Source organism: Mobula birostris, chromosome 4 (genome assembly GCF_030028105.1).
Source record: "Mobula birostris isolate sMobBir1 chromosome 4, sMobBir1.hap1, whole genome shotgun sequence".
Classification (NCBI taxonomy): domain Eukaryota; kingdom Metazoa; phylum Chordata; class Chondrichthyes; order Myliobatiformes; family Myliobatidae; genus Mobula; species Mobula birostris.
In genome coordinates, this window is record NC_092373.1 from 108,326,635 (window position 1) to 108,339,808 (window position 13,174).

Here is a 13,174-nt window from a genome sequence, read left to right on the forward strand (position 1 = left end):
TATTCACTTGATGATAAAATAGTTAAAGACAGAGTTTCTGAAAGTTTCATTAATGTGTGGAAGAACCTTTAATCAATACTTATGCATTGAGAATTTCACCCAGCATACACTATATTTTGTATAGCCGCTGTTTTTAGGATTTGAAAAAGATGATATTGGTTTCTTACTTTATAGTTGGTGGTGAGTCAACAGTATTCATCACTGACATCAGGGAGGGCTGCCCAGAGATTCGGTGACAGTTTGACAGAGATATTTTATTGCTGTCCGGTTTACAGCTGTTGTGACATCAACTTGGTTGATCAGCCTATCATGATGAAAAATTTGCACAGATAGCAAACCATAAAGAAACATAATTTTTAAATAAGGACCAGAAAAGAGACATTTGATTACAGCAGGAGTAGACCCATTATATACTTTATCTGAAAAATAGGTCTATGATATTTTGAAATATTTATTTGAGGGAACTCCAGTTCTCATGGGAAAACTATTCATCTTACAGTCAGAAATTTCCTGATTTTAGGAATTATGGTGCAAAAGGCTATTAGGAAAGCCAAAACTAATAGCAGTAAATCTAGTATTTCCATGGTTAAAAATGTACCATTCAAAATCCAGGAGTTACTGTTATCTTCACAATGTAATAACCATGGTTGCTGATATTTACACTGTTAATAGTCACTTAATCCACATCTATGTATGGATGTTCCCATTTTGGCTAAAAGGTAAGGACCATAATCTATGAGATTAAAAATTAGGATTAATAAATTTCCATGGACGTTCACAGGCACCTCTTCATTATACTTCATTTTACTCATTGCAAAGCTATTATTTTTATTAATGAGAAATCATTAATTAACTAGTTTTTTTCTGATATGTGAGCTCTGATATATTACAGTAATAAATAATTACATCAAAATCTGAGTATTCTTTAAGCTTGCATCAAACTCCTGATGTTTGGTTGTCAGTAGTCAAATCCTTATTCTTGTAGAAGACATCTACCAAATGTCAAATGAAGAAGTATGTTTTCAAAAATTTTACAGTACTTTACCTTAAAATGCTCAGATCACATAAACACTTGGTATATATCACAAATGTATAAATAGGTATTTGTGCAGTATTAAGTTTTATTATAAAGCTTACTAAATTTTCATTTGCCATGAAGTTTCATGTTATCAACAACTTGTAATATTTGTAATGATTCTTAGAGATAGGATCTATAGGCATTTAGAGAATCATGATCTGATCAGGGACAGTCAGCATGGCTTTGTGAAGGGCAGCTCGTGTCTAAAAAACCTGATAGAGTTCTTTGAGGAGATGACCAGGCATATAGATGAGGATAGTGCAGTGGATGTGACCTATATGGATTTTAGTAAGGCATTTGACAAGGTTCCACACGGTAGGCTTATTCAGAAAGTTAGAAGGCATGGGATCCAGGGAAGTTTGGCCAGGTGGATTCAGAATTGGCTTGCCTGCAGAAGGCAGAGGGTGGTGGTGGAGGGAGTACATTCAGATTGGAGGATTGTGTCTAGTGGTGTCCCACAAGGATCTGTTCTGGGACCTCTACTTTTCGTTATTTTTATTAACGACCTGGATGTAGGGGTAGAAGGGTGGGTTGGCAAGTTTGCAGATGACACAAAGGTTGGTGGTGTTGTAGATAGTGTAGAGGATTGTCAAAGATTGCAGAGAGACATTGATAGGATGCAGAAGTGGGCTGAGAAGTGGCAGATGGAGTTCAACCTGGAGAAGTGTGAGGCGGTACACTTTGGAAGGACAAACTCCAAGGCAGAGTACAAAGTAAATGGCAGGATACTTGGTAGTGTGGAGGAGCAGAGGGATCTCGGGGTACATGTTCACAGATCCCTGAAAGTTGCCTCACAGGTGGATAGGGTAGTTAAGAAAGCTTATGGGGTGTTAGCTTTCATAAGTCGAGGGATAGAGTTTAAGAGTCGCAATGTAATGATGCAGCTCTATAAAACTCTGGTCAGGCCACACTTGGAGTACTGTGTCCAGTTCTGGTCACCTCACTATAGGAAGGATGTGGAAGCATTGGAAAGGGTACAGAGGAGATTTACCAGGATGTTGCCTGGTTTAGAATGTATGCATTATGATCAGAGATTAAGGGAGCTAGGGCTTTACTCTTTGGAGAGAAGGAGGATGAGAGGAGACATGATAGAGGTGTACAAGATAATAAGAGGAATAGATAGAGTGGATAGCCAGCGCCTCTTCCCCAGGGCACCACTGCTCAATACAAGAGGACATGGCTTTAAGGTAAGGGGTGGGAAGTTCAAGGGGGATATTAGAGGAAGATTTTTTACTCAAAGAGTGGTTGGTGCGTGGAATGCACTGCCTGAGTCAGTGGTGGAGGCAGATACACTAGTGAAGTTTAAGAGACTACTAGACAGGTATATGGAGGAATCTAAGGTGGGGGCTTATATGGGAGGCAGGGTTTGAGGGTCGGCGCAACATTGTGGGCCGAAGGGCCTGTACTGTGCTGTACTATTCTATGTTCTATGTTCTGTGATAAAAATATTATAATTCTTTACAGTAGTCATTTAGCCTGGCTTCAAATGCTGATACACAAATGCATCAGAAAGATTCAACTTATTGGTAAATAATTGTAACGCAGTGTTTCTTCAATTGTGAAATCAAGCGTAAGACCAAAACATAAAACAATATTTACTAAAAATCAATATTTAGAATGGTACAATCTTATATAATATCATAGATAAATCTGATATTTATTTCAAAATATAATACACTTTCAGTGTTAAGCCGGACAATGCACCATTTCTTTTGTGAAGGGGAGGAAGTGGTAAAGGCTGAAGGAAAAATTATTTCTGCCAGCTATAATTAATAGATCTCAATGCAACATTTTCTTAGCAACTAATAAAAAACATAATCTTTCCTTGGGAGTATGTTTCTGCTTGGAAATCTGAATATTGTATCTTGATTTTAGAAATGTTTTTCTCCGATGTAGTTTCTTGATTCCCTCTATGACGTTATGTCCCTTCACCACTACCCATATAACTATATCCCTCCGTCTCCCACTTTCTGTTCTCTACCTTCTTTGCTTTTCTCTTTGGAGGCAGTGAAAGTCGGCGCAGCACTCCCAGCTTATCCATGAACCTAGACAGCAAATCTTATGTCCAAGCTCCTAAACATTTCCATGTTCCAGGTAAGGACTGTATGTGCTTTGCTTTTTTTTTGAGAAATAAATCTGTCCCTTTTTATTCTTGCACTCGTACAAGACTATCTCAATTTGCCAACATTGAAATAATAGGTTCAATTAAATTATTTTCACTTTAAGTATGTGAAGAAAAAAACGCATGAAAGGATGATATAGGACAGAAATTACTGTTGCCAATATTTTCATTTAATTTGTAACAAATTCCTCTTTAAAACTATTTAAAAGAAGCCAGTTTAAGAACGTACAAGATGAGTGCATTAAGCATTGTTCAGCATTGTTAACTCTATTAAAAATGAAGTAATTATACTGTGCACTCAGTTTTGTGTGAACTAAATCTTCAACACTAGTGTACGTTCATTAAAATAAAATACTAGAAACATTCACTGCATCCATCAGCTGAAAGAGTAACTTAACAGTGCAAATTTGGTTTGTAATTAATATTGATGTTCTTCTTTCTTTCAGGGTTTAGTTTTTATTTATCACTCTTTTGTATTGTTTTGTATCAACATACTATGAATTGGATGAAAATCTAAATAGATGGACATTTTTTAACTGTTTCAAATATTTTAATTTCTGACAAAGTGGATGAATAGAATGGGCATTCATTTTAGGGAGAATTTAAAAATAAAATTTCTATATTTCTTCTTAAAGCAGTTGTTCTAATGTTCAGACCTAATTGTTTCCAACTCTGTAGTTTTAAACTGAGCTATTCTAAACACGTGCATTATATTGAAGGGCAGAATGTGCAATCCTTTATTAATTTGAGACCTACTAATGGAACATTTGATTCAATACCCTGACTGATATTACATGACAGCTACGTACAGATTATTTGAATTTGTTAATTGTTTGTGTGGATATACAGTGTCTTGAAAAAGTATTCAGCCCCGAGCTCTTGATCACATAAATTAGCATTACTTATTTATCAATTTAACTTGATAAATTTGATCAACTTAACTGAGAATTTTTCTTTGTGAATCGCGTGCTCCTTTCCTCACACTAGGGAAAACAGTAAAGCATGAAAAAGTAAAAATTCAAAAACTGTAATGTCAGTGCTATAAAAGTATTCATTCCCCTTTGCTCAGTATGTAGTTGAACCACCTCTTGCAGTTATTACAGCCAGTGGTCTTTTTGGCTAAGTCTCTATCAGCTTTGCACAAAATGATGTAGAAAGATGTACCCATTCCTCCTTGCAGAGCTGCTCAAGCTATGCCAAGTTAGTTGGGGAGCAACGGTGGACAGCAATCTTAAGGTCAGAACGCTGACTGGGCTACTCAAGAACACCAGATTTCCTGTCCCTGCTGCTGTAAAGCAGCCCTAAAAACATGATGCTACCTCCACCATACTTTACAGAAGGGGTGTTGTTACCTGGCTGATGCACAGTATTAGATTTATACCACATGTACCACTTAATGTTGAAGCCAAAAAGTTCCACTTTGGTCTCATACAACCGTAAGAACTTCTTCCACATCTTTAAAGTATCTTCTCAGTGATGCTTTGCAAAGTTTCTATGGGCAACAAAATGCTTTTTCTTAGCTAGTGCTTCTTCCTTGCCACTTTTCCATAAATACCCTTCTTGTACAAGGCCTTAGAGATGGTGGAGCCATGAACTTCATCTCCAATTGCAGGCACTGACTTCTGCAGTTCACTCAAAGTGACTATTGGCATTATAGTAGCCTCTCTTACAAGTGCCATTCTTCTCCTGCAACTAAGTTCAGAGGGGCAGCCTAACATAGGCAGTGTGTCTGTAATTTCATATTTTTTCACAGTGGATTACACTGAGCTCTGAGGTATGTTCAGTGCCTTTGAGATGGTCTTGTACCTTTCCCCAGATTTGTGCTTGTCTATTATCATTTCTCTGACTTGTCTTGAATGGTCTTTTTTTTTCTTCAATTTGTTTGTGTTTGGTGAAAATCTACTTTACTTTTGGACCTTACAGAGAAAGGGGGTATTTATTCTCATGAATTCATGATCCTCCAATTTTCTACATCTACAAATTGGGTGAGTTGGTAACTTAATATTACACCCACAAAGTCAACAAATGTTACAACCTATGCCAGTAAGGTTAAACCTGATTCATATTCTGATTCAGGCCTGTGAAAAGTTAGCTTAATAATTACAAAGGGGATGAATACTTCTTCAGCATTCAATTTTTTGTTTTTAGTTTTTAGTAAATTGCTGACAGGTTTTTGGAATTTTTCTTTTTGTTTGTCATGATACACAATGTTTTGTAGATTAGCTCAAAAATCCTACTTTGATATATTTTAAGTTTAGAAAATGAGACAGTAAATGCGAAAATAGTTGGGACTGGATACTTTTTCAAGGTGCGTGGCCAAGTGGTTAAGACGTTCGTCTAGTGATTTGAAGCTCGCTAGTTCGAGCCTAGGCTGAGGCAGTGTGTGTGTTTCCTTGAGCAAGGTACTTAACCACACATTGCTCTGCGACGACACTGGTGCCAGCTGTATGAGTCCTAATGCCCTTCCCTTGGACAACGTCGGTGGCGTGGAGAGGGGAGACTTGCAGCATGGGCAACTGCTGGTCTTCCATACAACCTTGCCCAGGCCTGCGCCCTGGAAACCTTCCAAGGCACAAATCCATGGTCTCATGAGACTAACGGATGCCTAAGTATAACATAGACAGGAAATACACTGAAGGACATGCTGCTGGCTGGACAAAAGAAATGATATTTGAAATAGTATGTTATAATAATATTCTGTGGATCTGCAGTACTTTCCATATTACATATAAAACTCTGGATTGTTCATACAACCTGAGGTATAGTGTGTGTTTGGTGCAGATGATCTAGAAAATTAGAAAGGAAGTGGTATATAACTGGGGGTAAAAAGAAAATTCATATCTGTTGCCATCATAAGAGGCAACTTTGAGACATTAATTAGTTGAATAATGAAAAAAGACTTTATTTGCTTATTTTAAATTGCACCATTTTTACTTTAAAACATCCAATATAATGCATTTAGTATATATGGAAAATCAGAAATGGTTTGGACCATTGCATTTTGGTCAAGTAAGTTATATTATCTATTAATTTCTTTCAAACCTCCTGCACTAGTTATTGTGCACATGGCGTATTTTTCCTTGATGAGTTGTCTAATGTCTGAATTCATAGCCTATGGGAATAACCTAGTTAGCATGCTGACATTCTGTCTAAAAACTATTTGATTAGAAGATCAACAACCAAAGTTGCCAAGCAATTGGAGTTGCCAATATTAGTGTTTTTGTTAAGTGATCCTGTAAATTAATACAAATTCATGGAGAAATTTAGAGAGAGATCAGGTCAGGGCAAATAATCCTGCTGCCTCACATTTCTAGGGACTTGGTTATGATCCTGACCACAGTTTTCATGTTTTTCCATGGCCTTGAGTGTTTCTGCTAGGAGCTCTGGTTCTTTCCTATGTCCCAATGACAAGATGGTAGGTTAATTAGCTACTGTAATTACCCCTTAGTGATGGGCATGTGAGAAAGAGTAAGTTACTTTCTACAGGGAAAAAAGAAAGGAGTAAGTCTGTTGGGAGATGGAATAGCTGTCCGTGCTGTAAGAATTAAAAAGTAAGTAATCTAATGCTAGTAAATTAGGTTTATCTTACATCAACTTTATGTTGTGGTAAATAGCATTCAAGTATGTGAACTTTATGGATATTAGTTGTAGAAAACTTATTACAAGGTCCAGGAGCAAAGATGGAAGAACTCCAACATCTATAGCCATCTTTCTTAGTGTGAGGTTTTACTTCAACCAATGGAAAGCTCTTTGAATCCTATCATTTTCAATATTACTGGGAGGACTTGGTGCCATACATGGTCCAATGACAAGAAACGTTTTGCTCAATTGTTCAATCATCCAGCATCATTACACAATTGCATGTGGTGGAAATGCATCATTTGGATCTATTGATTTGTTTGTGGAATCATGTAGCATAGTTCTTTTTCTGTTTACAATGTATAGTTTTATACTGCACCTTTTCATTTTAGGTGCATCTGCTCCTAATCCTGGCATAATCTTCTACACCCCTTATTCACCAGGATCAGTCCCCAGCTTTGATATTAATGGTAGAGTGACGGATGCATCAGACCATGAGACAACAGTTTATAATGGAATGCAGCTCCACTGCTGGTGGTGGAAATGCTGCCTACTTTGGAGCTACTGGTTCCACCCCCTTTAGCATCACAACGTGATGCAGATTTCTTCAGAATAAAGGTGGGAGGTTACAGTGGTCACAGCTGTTAATATTGTTGTGGGCAAGTGACTCAATGGTGAGGACAAAGTTGAGTTGATTTTTCCTTCATACCTGGTCTTTTACCTTCAATTATGTCATTCAGAGGTCAGCCATCATCCTCGTTGTTGCTAATGGATGTTGAAGTTCCCATTTCAGATTACTTAGTCTTCTTGCTACTCTCAGTAAACTTCCAACTGGTTTTCAACTTTCCAGAATATTGGTTCACCAACTGAGAATAATCAGTACTTGCTAATCAGAATGAAGTTTCTTTACCTATATTTGGCGTGATACCACAAGACTTTGTGAGGTCCAGAGGTCTCAGGGTTACTTCCTACATCTGTCACTGTTGCTTTAATATCTGAGTGATAAGCCCTTTCAATAAGTCAAGTGATACACAGAGATGGTGAAGGTGAAGTCTGTGACATCACCGAAAGTAGAAATTTGTATTTAGTCATGTCAGACACTTGTTTAAGTTGGGACCACTCTCTCAACTTTGGTTCAAATCTATATGTTATTCAGGAGTACGTTACAGGTTCTGTTGGTGTGGGCATGGATTTGACTTTAAATTTGGTTTCTAATGGGCTGTCTTTATGTTATTAATTAAATTCCAAGAGCATGCCAAATTACAGCTCCTAGCTTATTGGGGCTTTCCATAAATGCACATTGTGTCATGACCATCATATATTTTCCGGTCTTTAATACAAGACAAAGGGCTACTTGGCCCTTTCAGAAACCACTAATGAAATCAAGAAAACCTGAAATCTGAAATAAAACAAAGAAAATTTGGAAGCACTCAGCAGGTCAGTCAGCATCTGTAATAAAAGGGACAGAGTTGATGTTTCTGATCAAAGATTTTTGTCAGAACTGAGTGTTTCCAGTAGCTTCTGTTTTTATTTTAGAAGCTGCTAGAATTGCTGTTGCCTAGATTCCTATGGATTTTGAGGGCATTTAGTCTAGATTTCCTCCCGCAAAGGAAATAGTCTTCTAGCCACTGTGTCCAAGCTGACCACAAAGAGCCCATTAATCCTATTTGACTCTTCCCACATTCAATTAAATTTTTTAATTGTCATTCATTACAATTGACTAGAGAACTGCAGAATAAAAGTTTGGACCACTTGCTGCCACATTAAATGTGAAGCATTCTGTTGTACTCTGTTAATCAATCTTAAATGTCCTTGTCTTGAAATGAATAAAGAAAGATCAATTCATCAAACATCTTCACGGTACATAAGTACTTAGAAAACAGAAGCTAATTAAAGATAATCTGTACTCAGTAATGAGAGAAAGAATTGCCAGGTTTCAAAACTGTACACTCAAGTATTTAATTAATGATAAGACATTAAGTTCAATAAATGAAATTGTGGAACTGAAATCAAAGACCATAATCAAATCACCATAGTTTTTGGTTACAACATGATGTGTATTTATGGAAAGCTCAATCAAAGCAAGGGCTGTAATTTAGCATGTTGATAATATTTCAAATAGTAAGCCTAATACAAATACCGTGTACGTATATTTGATTTGCATTTTTTCAACACTCTGATTTCCTCCTGGCTAAATTGTCTTCCATATTTTTTTTCAGAAACTGATGGGAAAGCAGACAACATCTACAGAAAGCCCCCTGTCTACAGACAACATGGTATAGGTTGCTTATTACATGTATTACTGACATTTTCATAGCATTCTAATGCCTGAGCAACAGACTCAAAATGCTGGAGGAACTCAGTGGGTCAGGCACTTCTATTGAAAGGAATAAACAGTCGATATTTCGGGCTGAGACACTTTATCAGGACTGGAAAGGAAGGGTTTGGAAGCCAGAATAAGAAGATGGAGGGAGGGGAAGGAGTACAAGCTAGAAGTTGATAGGTGAAGCCAGGTGTGGGAAAGGGTATAAAGTAAGAAGCTGGGAGGTGGTAGGTGAAAAACAGAAAAGGCTGGGGAACAAGGATTCTGACGGGAGAGGAGAGTGGACCATGGGGAACTGACAAAGGAGACACACCGGGGGGGAGGTGACAGACAGGTGAGAAGCAGCAGGGAGCCAGACGGGAATGGAAGAAAGATGGAGGAGGAAAAATTGCCAAAAGTTAGAGAAACTGATTTCATGCCATCAGATTGGAGGCAACCCAGACAGAATATTGTGGCAGTAGAGGAGGCCGTGGACCATGTTGGAATGAGAAAAAGAATTAAAATTGGCCACCAGGAAGTCCTGCTAGTTGCGGATAGAGCAAAAGTGCTCGACAAATATACCAATGTATATTGGTAAGATGCCACCACTTTGCAGGTAGTTCCAATGGGAAGAGTCAAATATTCCTATTTAGGACTACTGCAGCTGAAATCCACGATCACAGCCATGGGTTCTTCAATAAGCAGTATCATTTTAAGATGTTTAAAGAAATCAATCAATACTCAAAACTAACGAACAGCAGACAACAGACTCAGGTCGCTTTCCCCTTTAAGAAAATGGAAGCAGGGACGCTGCTCCAGTTTACAAGTACAATTGAAATGCAGAGGCCTTAGATTTCTCTCCTGATCATCCTGCTGATAAATATTGTTACGTACCCCATAACTGGGTTGCCAAACCAGCAGAAATGGATCACTCAGTTGGAGTCTGGATTACTAGAACTAAGAAAGTTTTATTAAAGAAACAAGCAACACAGTACTCTAATCAAAAGGATAATGAATGCATCAGTTCAGCAATGATAAACACACATGTACACAGAATTAAGATAACAGAATCAATCAAGCTCTATCGTTGTCTAGGGGTAAATGACCAGTTTCAAAGTAGCGCAAAGTTCAGTTCAGTCGCAGTAATTGCTGCCGTGGCGATGGACAGTGGGGGGAGGAAGGAGAGAGAGAGCAAAAACAAATAAATATTCAGAGCTTCCAGACACAGACCTTCGCAGTCAGCTTTCGGACAAGTCCTTTGTGATGTCATCTGAGGTCACCGACCGTGACCTCTCCGTTTCCAGATACGAATCATTTCCCTGCGGTGAACCTGGCACCCAGGCAAGGGTGGACACACACCAGGTTCCCGCCGATCGTGCCTTTCCACCCTGAGCGTCTATGGCTTGATCCCGCGATCAGCCGTCCAAAAGCTTCCCACCGACTTGTGGGAGACGCACCGCTTCCAGGGTCTCGTTACCTCGGGTGTCGTGTGTGTCCTGCCTTAGCGAACCTGTCCCTTTTTATCCCCCTGCTGGGGTATCGCCTGTCCATCCCTTCAAACAGTTCAGGGTTCAAAGGGGGAGCCGATCTTGACAGCTCTCTTTCTGTTACTCTCTCTCCCGTCCCTTCATTACACATCTCCAAATACTGCTCCATTGTTTTCCTTATCTCTCTCTCCTGAAGACAGGTGGCAGACCAACTGCTGATCACACAGGACAGCTAACATCTTATCTATGTGTATTCTTGTCACAATATGCAGTCTCTGGGAAATAAAATTTAAAAGAACTCAAAGCAAGTTTGATGTACCAGAGGGACTTCAGGGAATGTTGTGTACTCAGTTTTACAGAAACATGGCTCAAACCCACAATTTCAGATGCAGCGCTGCAACCTGATGGCTTCACCATTCTCCGCAAAGACAGTTCAGTCTTTGAAAGGTAGATGAGGTGGAGTATGCTTTTTGATTAACTCATAGTGGTTTGTCTCAGTCCTGCTCACCCAACCTGCAACATCTTGCGGTCAAATATCATCCTTTTTATCTGCTGAGGGAATTTTCTGTAATCATACTAGTAGCGGTGTACATTCACCTGAGGCCAGCATCAGGCAGGCAATGGAGGAGCTAAGCTCTGTAGTCAGCAGGTGTGAAACTGCACACCCTAATGCCTTTCCTTTCATTGTGGGAGATTTCAACTGGGCCAACTTGAAGAAGTCTCTGAACAACTACCACCAATATATTACCTGTGGAACCAAAGGAGCCAACACACTTGACCATTGTTAAACCACCATCAAGAATGCTTACCATGCCATCCCACATCCACACTTAGGAAAGTCTGATCACCTGGCTGTACTTCTACTCCCAGTGTCTATACAGATACAGAGACTAAGGTGCAGAGACTAAAAACTGCAGCATCTGTGGTGAGGAGCAAGAAGGTATGGTCAAGGGAGGTGGAGGAGCATTTACAAGACTACTTTGAGTCAGGGCACTGGACAATATTCAGGGTGTCATCTTCAAATCTGAATAAATATGTCACAGTTGTCAGCAACTTCATCAAGACCTGTGTAGATGAGTGTGTGCCTTCGAGAATATACCAGATATACCCAGACCAAAAGCCGTGGATGAACCAGAGATTCAGTCTGCTGAGGGCTAGATCTGTGGCATTTAAGTCCAGTGATCCAGAACTATACAAGAAGTCCAGGTACAACCTCCAGAGGGCTATCTTAAGAGCCAAAAAACAATTCCTTTTGAGGTTAAAGTGGAATCGGGTGCCCTTCAGCTCTCACACACACACGCAAGAAAATTTGCAGATTCGGTGTGTATTTGCACTTCAGCTGTGGCAGGGTTTACAGGCCATTACTTCCTACAAAATGAAACCTGACATCATGAATGACTGTGATACTTCACTCCCAGATGAGATCAATGCTTTTATGCGTGCCTTGAAAGGGAAAATAAAACGATGCGGCATCTGGTAACCCTGTAATCTGTGTCTCGGAGGCTGATGTCAGAACACCTTTCAAGAAAGTGAATCCTTGTAAGGCATCAGGGCCCTGGTGGTTTACCTGTTAGAACTCTGAAACCTTGTGCCAACCAACTGGTGGAAATATTCAAGGACATTTTCAATCTCGTGCAGTTTGAGATTCCTACCTACTTCAAACTGCCAACAATCATACTGGTGCCAAAGAAGAGCAGGGTGAGCTGCCTCAACAACTATCGCCCAGTGGCACTCACATCTACTGTGAGGTTGGTCATAGCTAGAATCAACTCCTGTCTAAGCAAACATCTAGATGCTCTGCAATTTGCCTTTCATCATAATAGGTCTACATCAGGTGCAATCTCACTGGCTCGCCACTTGTCCACCTGGACAACAGTAATACATCATACTACTGTTTATTGATTACAATTCCATGTTCAACTTAATCATACCCTCAGTTCTAATCAACAAGCTCCAAAACCTGGGCCTGTGTACTTCCCCCTGCAACTGGTTCCTCAACTTCCTCATCAGGAGACCACAGTCTGTGCAGATTAGAAATAACATCTCCTCCTCAGTGATAATCAACACTTGCGCATCTCAAGGATGCGTGCTTAGCCCACTGCTTTACCCTCCTACACCCGCAACTGAGTGGCTAGGCACAAATCTATAAATTTATTGACAGCTCAATTATTGTTGGCAGAATTTCAGATGGTGTTAAAGAGACATATAGGAGTAAGATAGATCAGCCAGTGGTGTAGTATCGCAACAACAACCTTGCACTCAACATCAGTAAGACCAAGGAATTTATTGTGGCCTTCAAGAAGGAGGAGTCAAGGGACACACACCAGTCTTCAGAGGGATTAATAGTTGAAAGGGTGAGCAATTTCAAGTTCCTGAGTGTCATCATCGTGAAAGATCTATCCTGCGCCCAACATATTGATACAATCACAGAGAAGGCATGATAGCGGCTATATTTCATTAAATGTTTGAGGAGAGATAGTATGTTACTACAGACACTCACAAATTTCAACAGATGGAGAACATTCTAATTAGTTGCGTCACCGTCTGAAATTGAGGGGCCACTGCACAGGATTGTAGAAAGCTGCATAAGCATGTAAACTCAGCCA

General features: G+C 39.5%; 1 protein-coding gene across 1 annotated transcript in view; it reads left to right on the forward strand.

Moving 5' to 3' along the window:
* ablim2 (actin binding LIM protein family, member 2) overlaps nt 1-13,174 on the forward strand; it is a 337,989-nt gene that overhangs the window by 309,195 nt on the left and 15,620 nt on the right. Inside the window, exons 14-15 of the mRNA XM_072256986.1 lie at nt 3,083-3,172; nt 8,999-9,055. Of these exons, the coding sequence (XP_072113087.1) occupies nt 3,083-3,172; nt 8,999-9,055 (147 nt within the window). The remainder of the gene's footprint in view (nt 1-3,082; nt 3,173-8,998; nt 9,056-13,174) is intronic.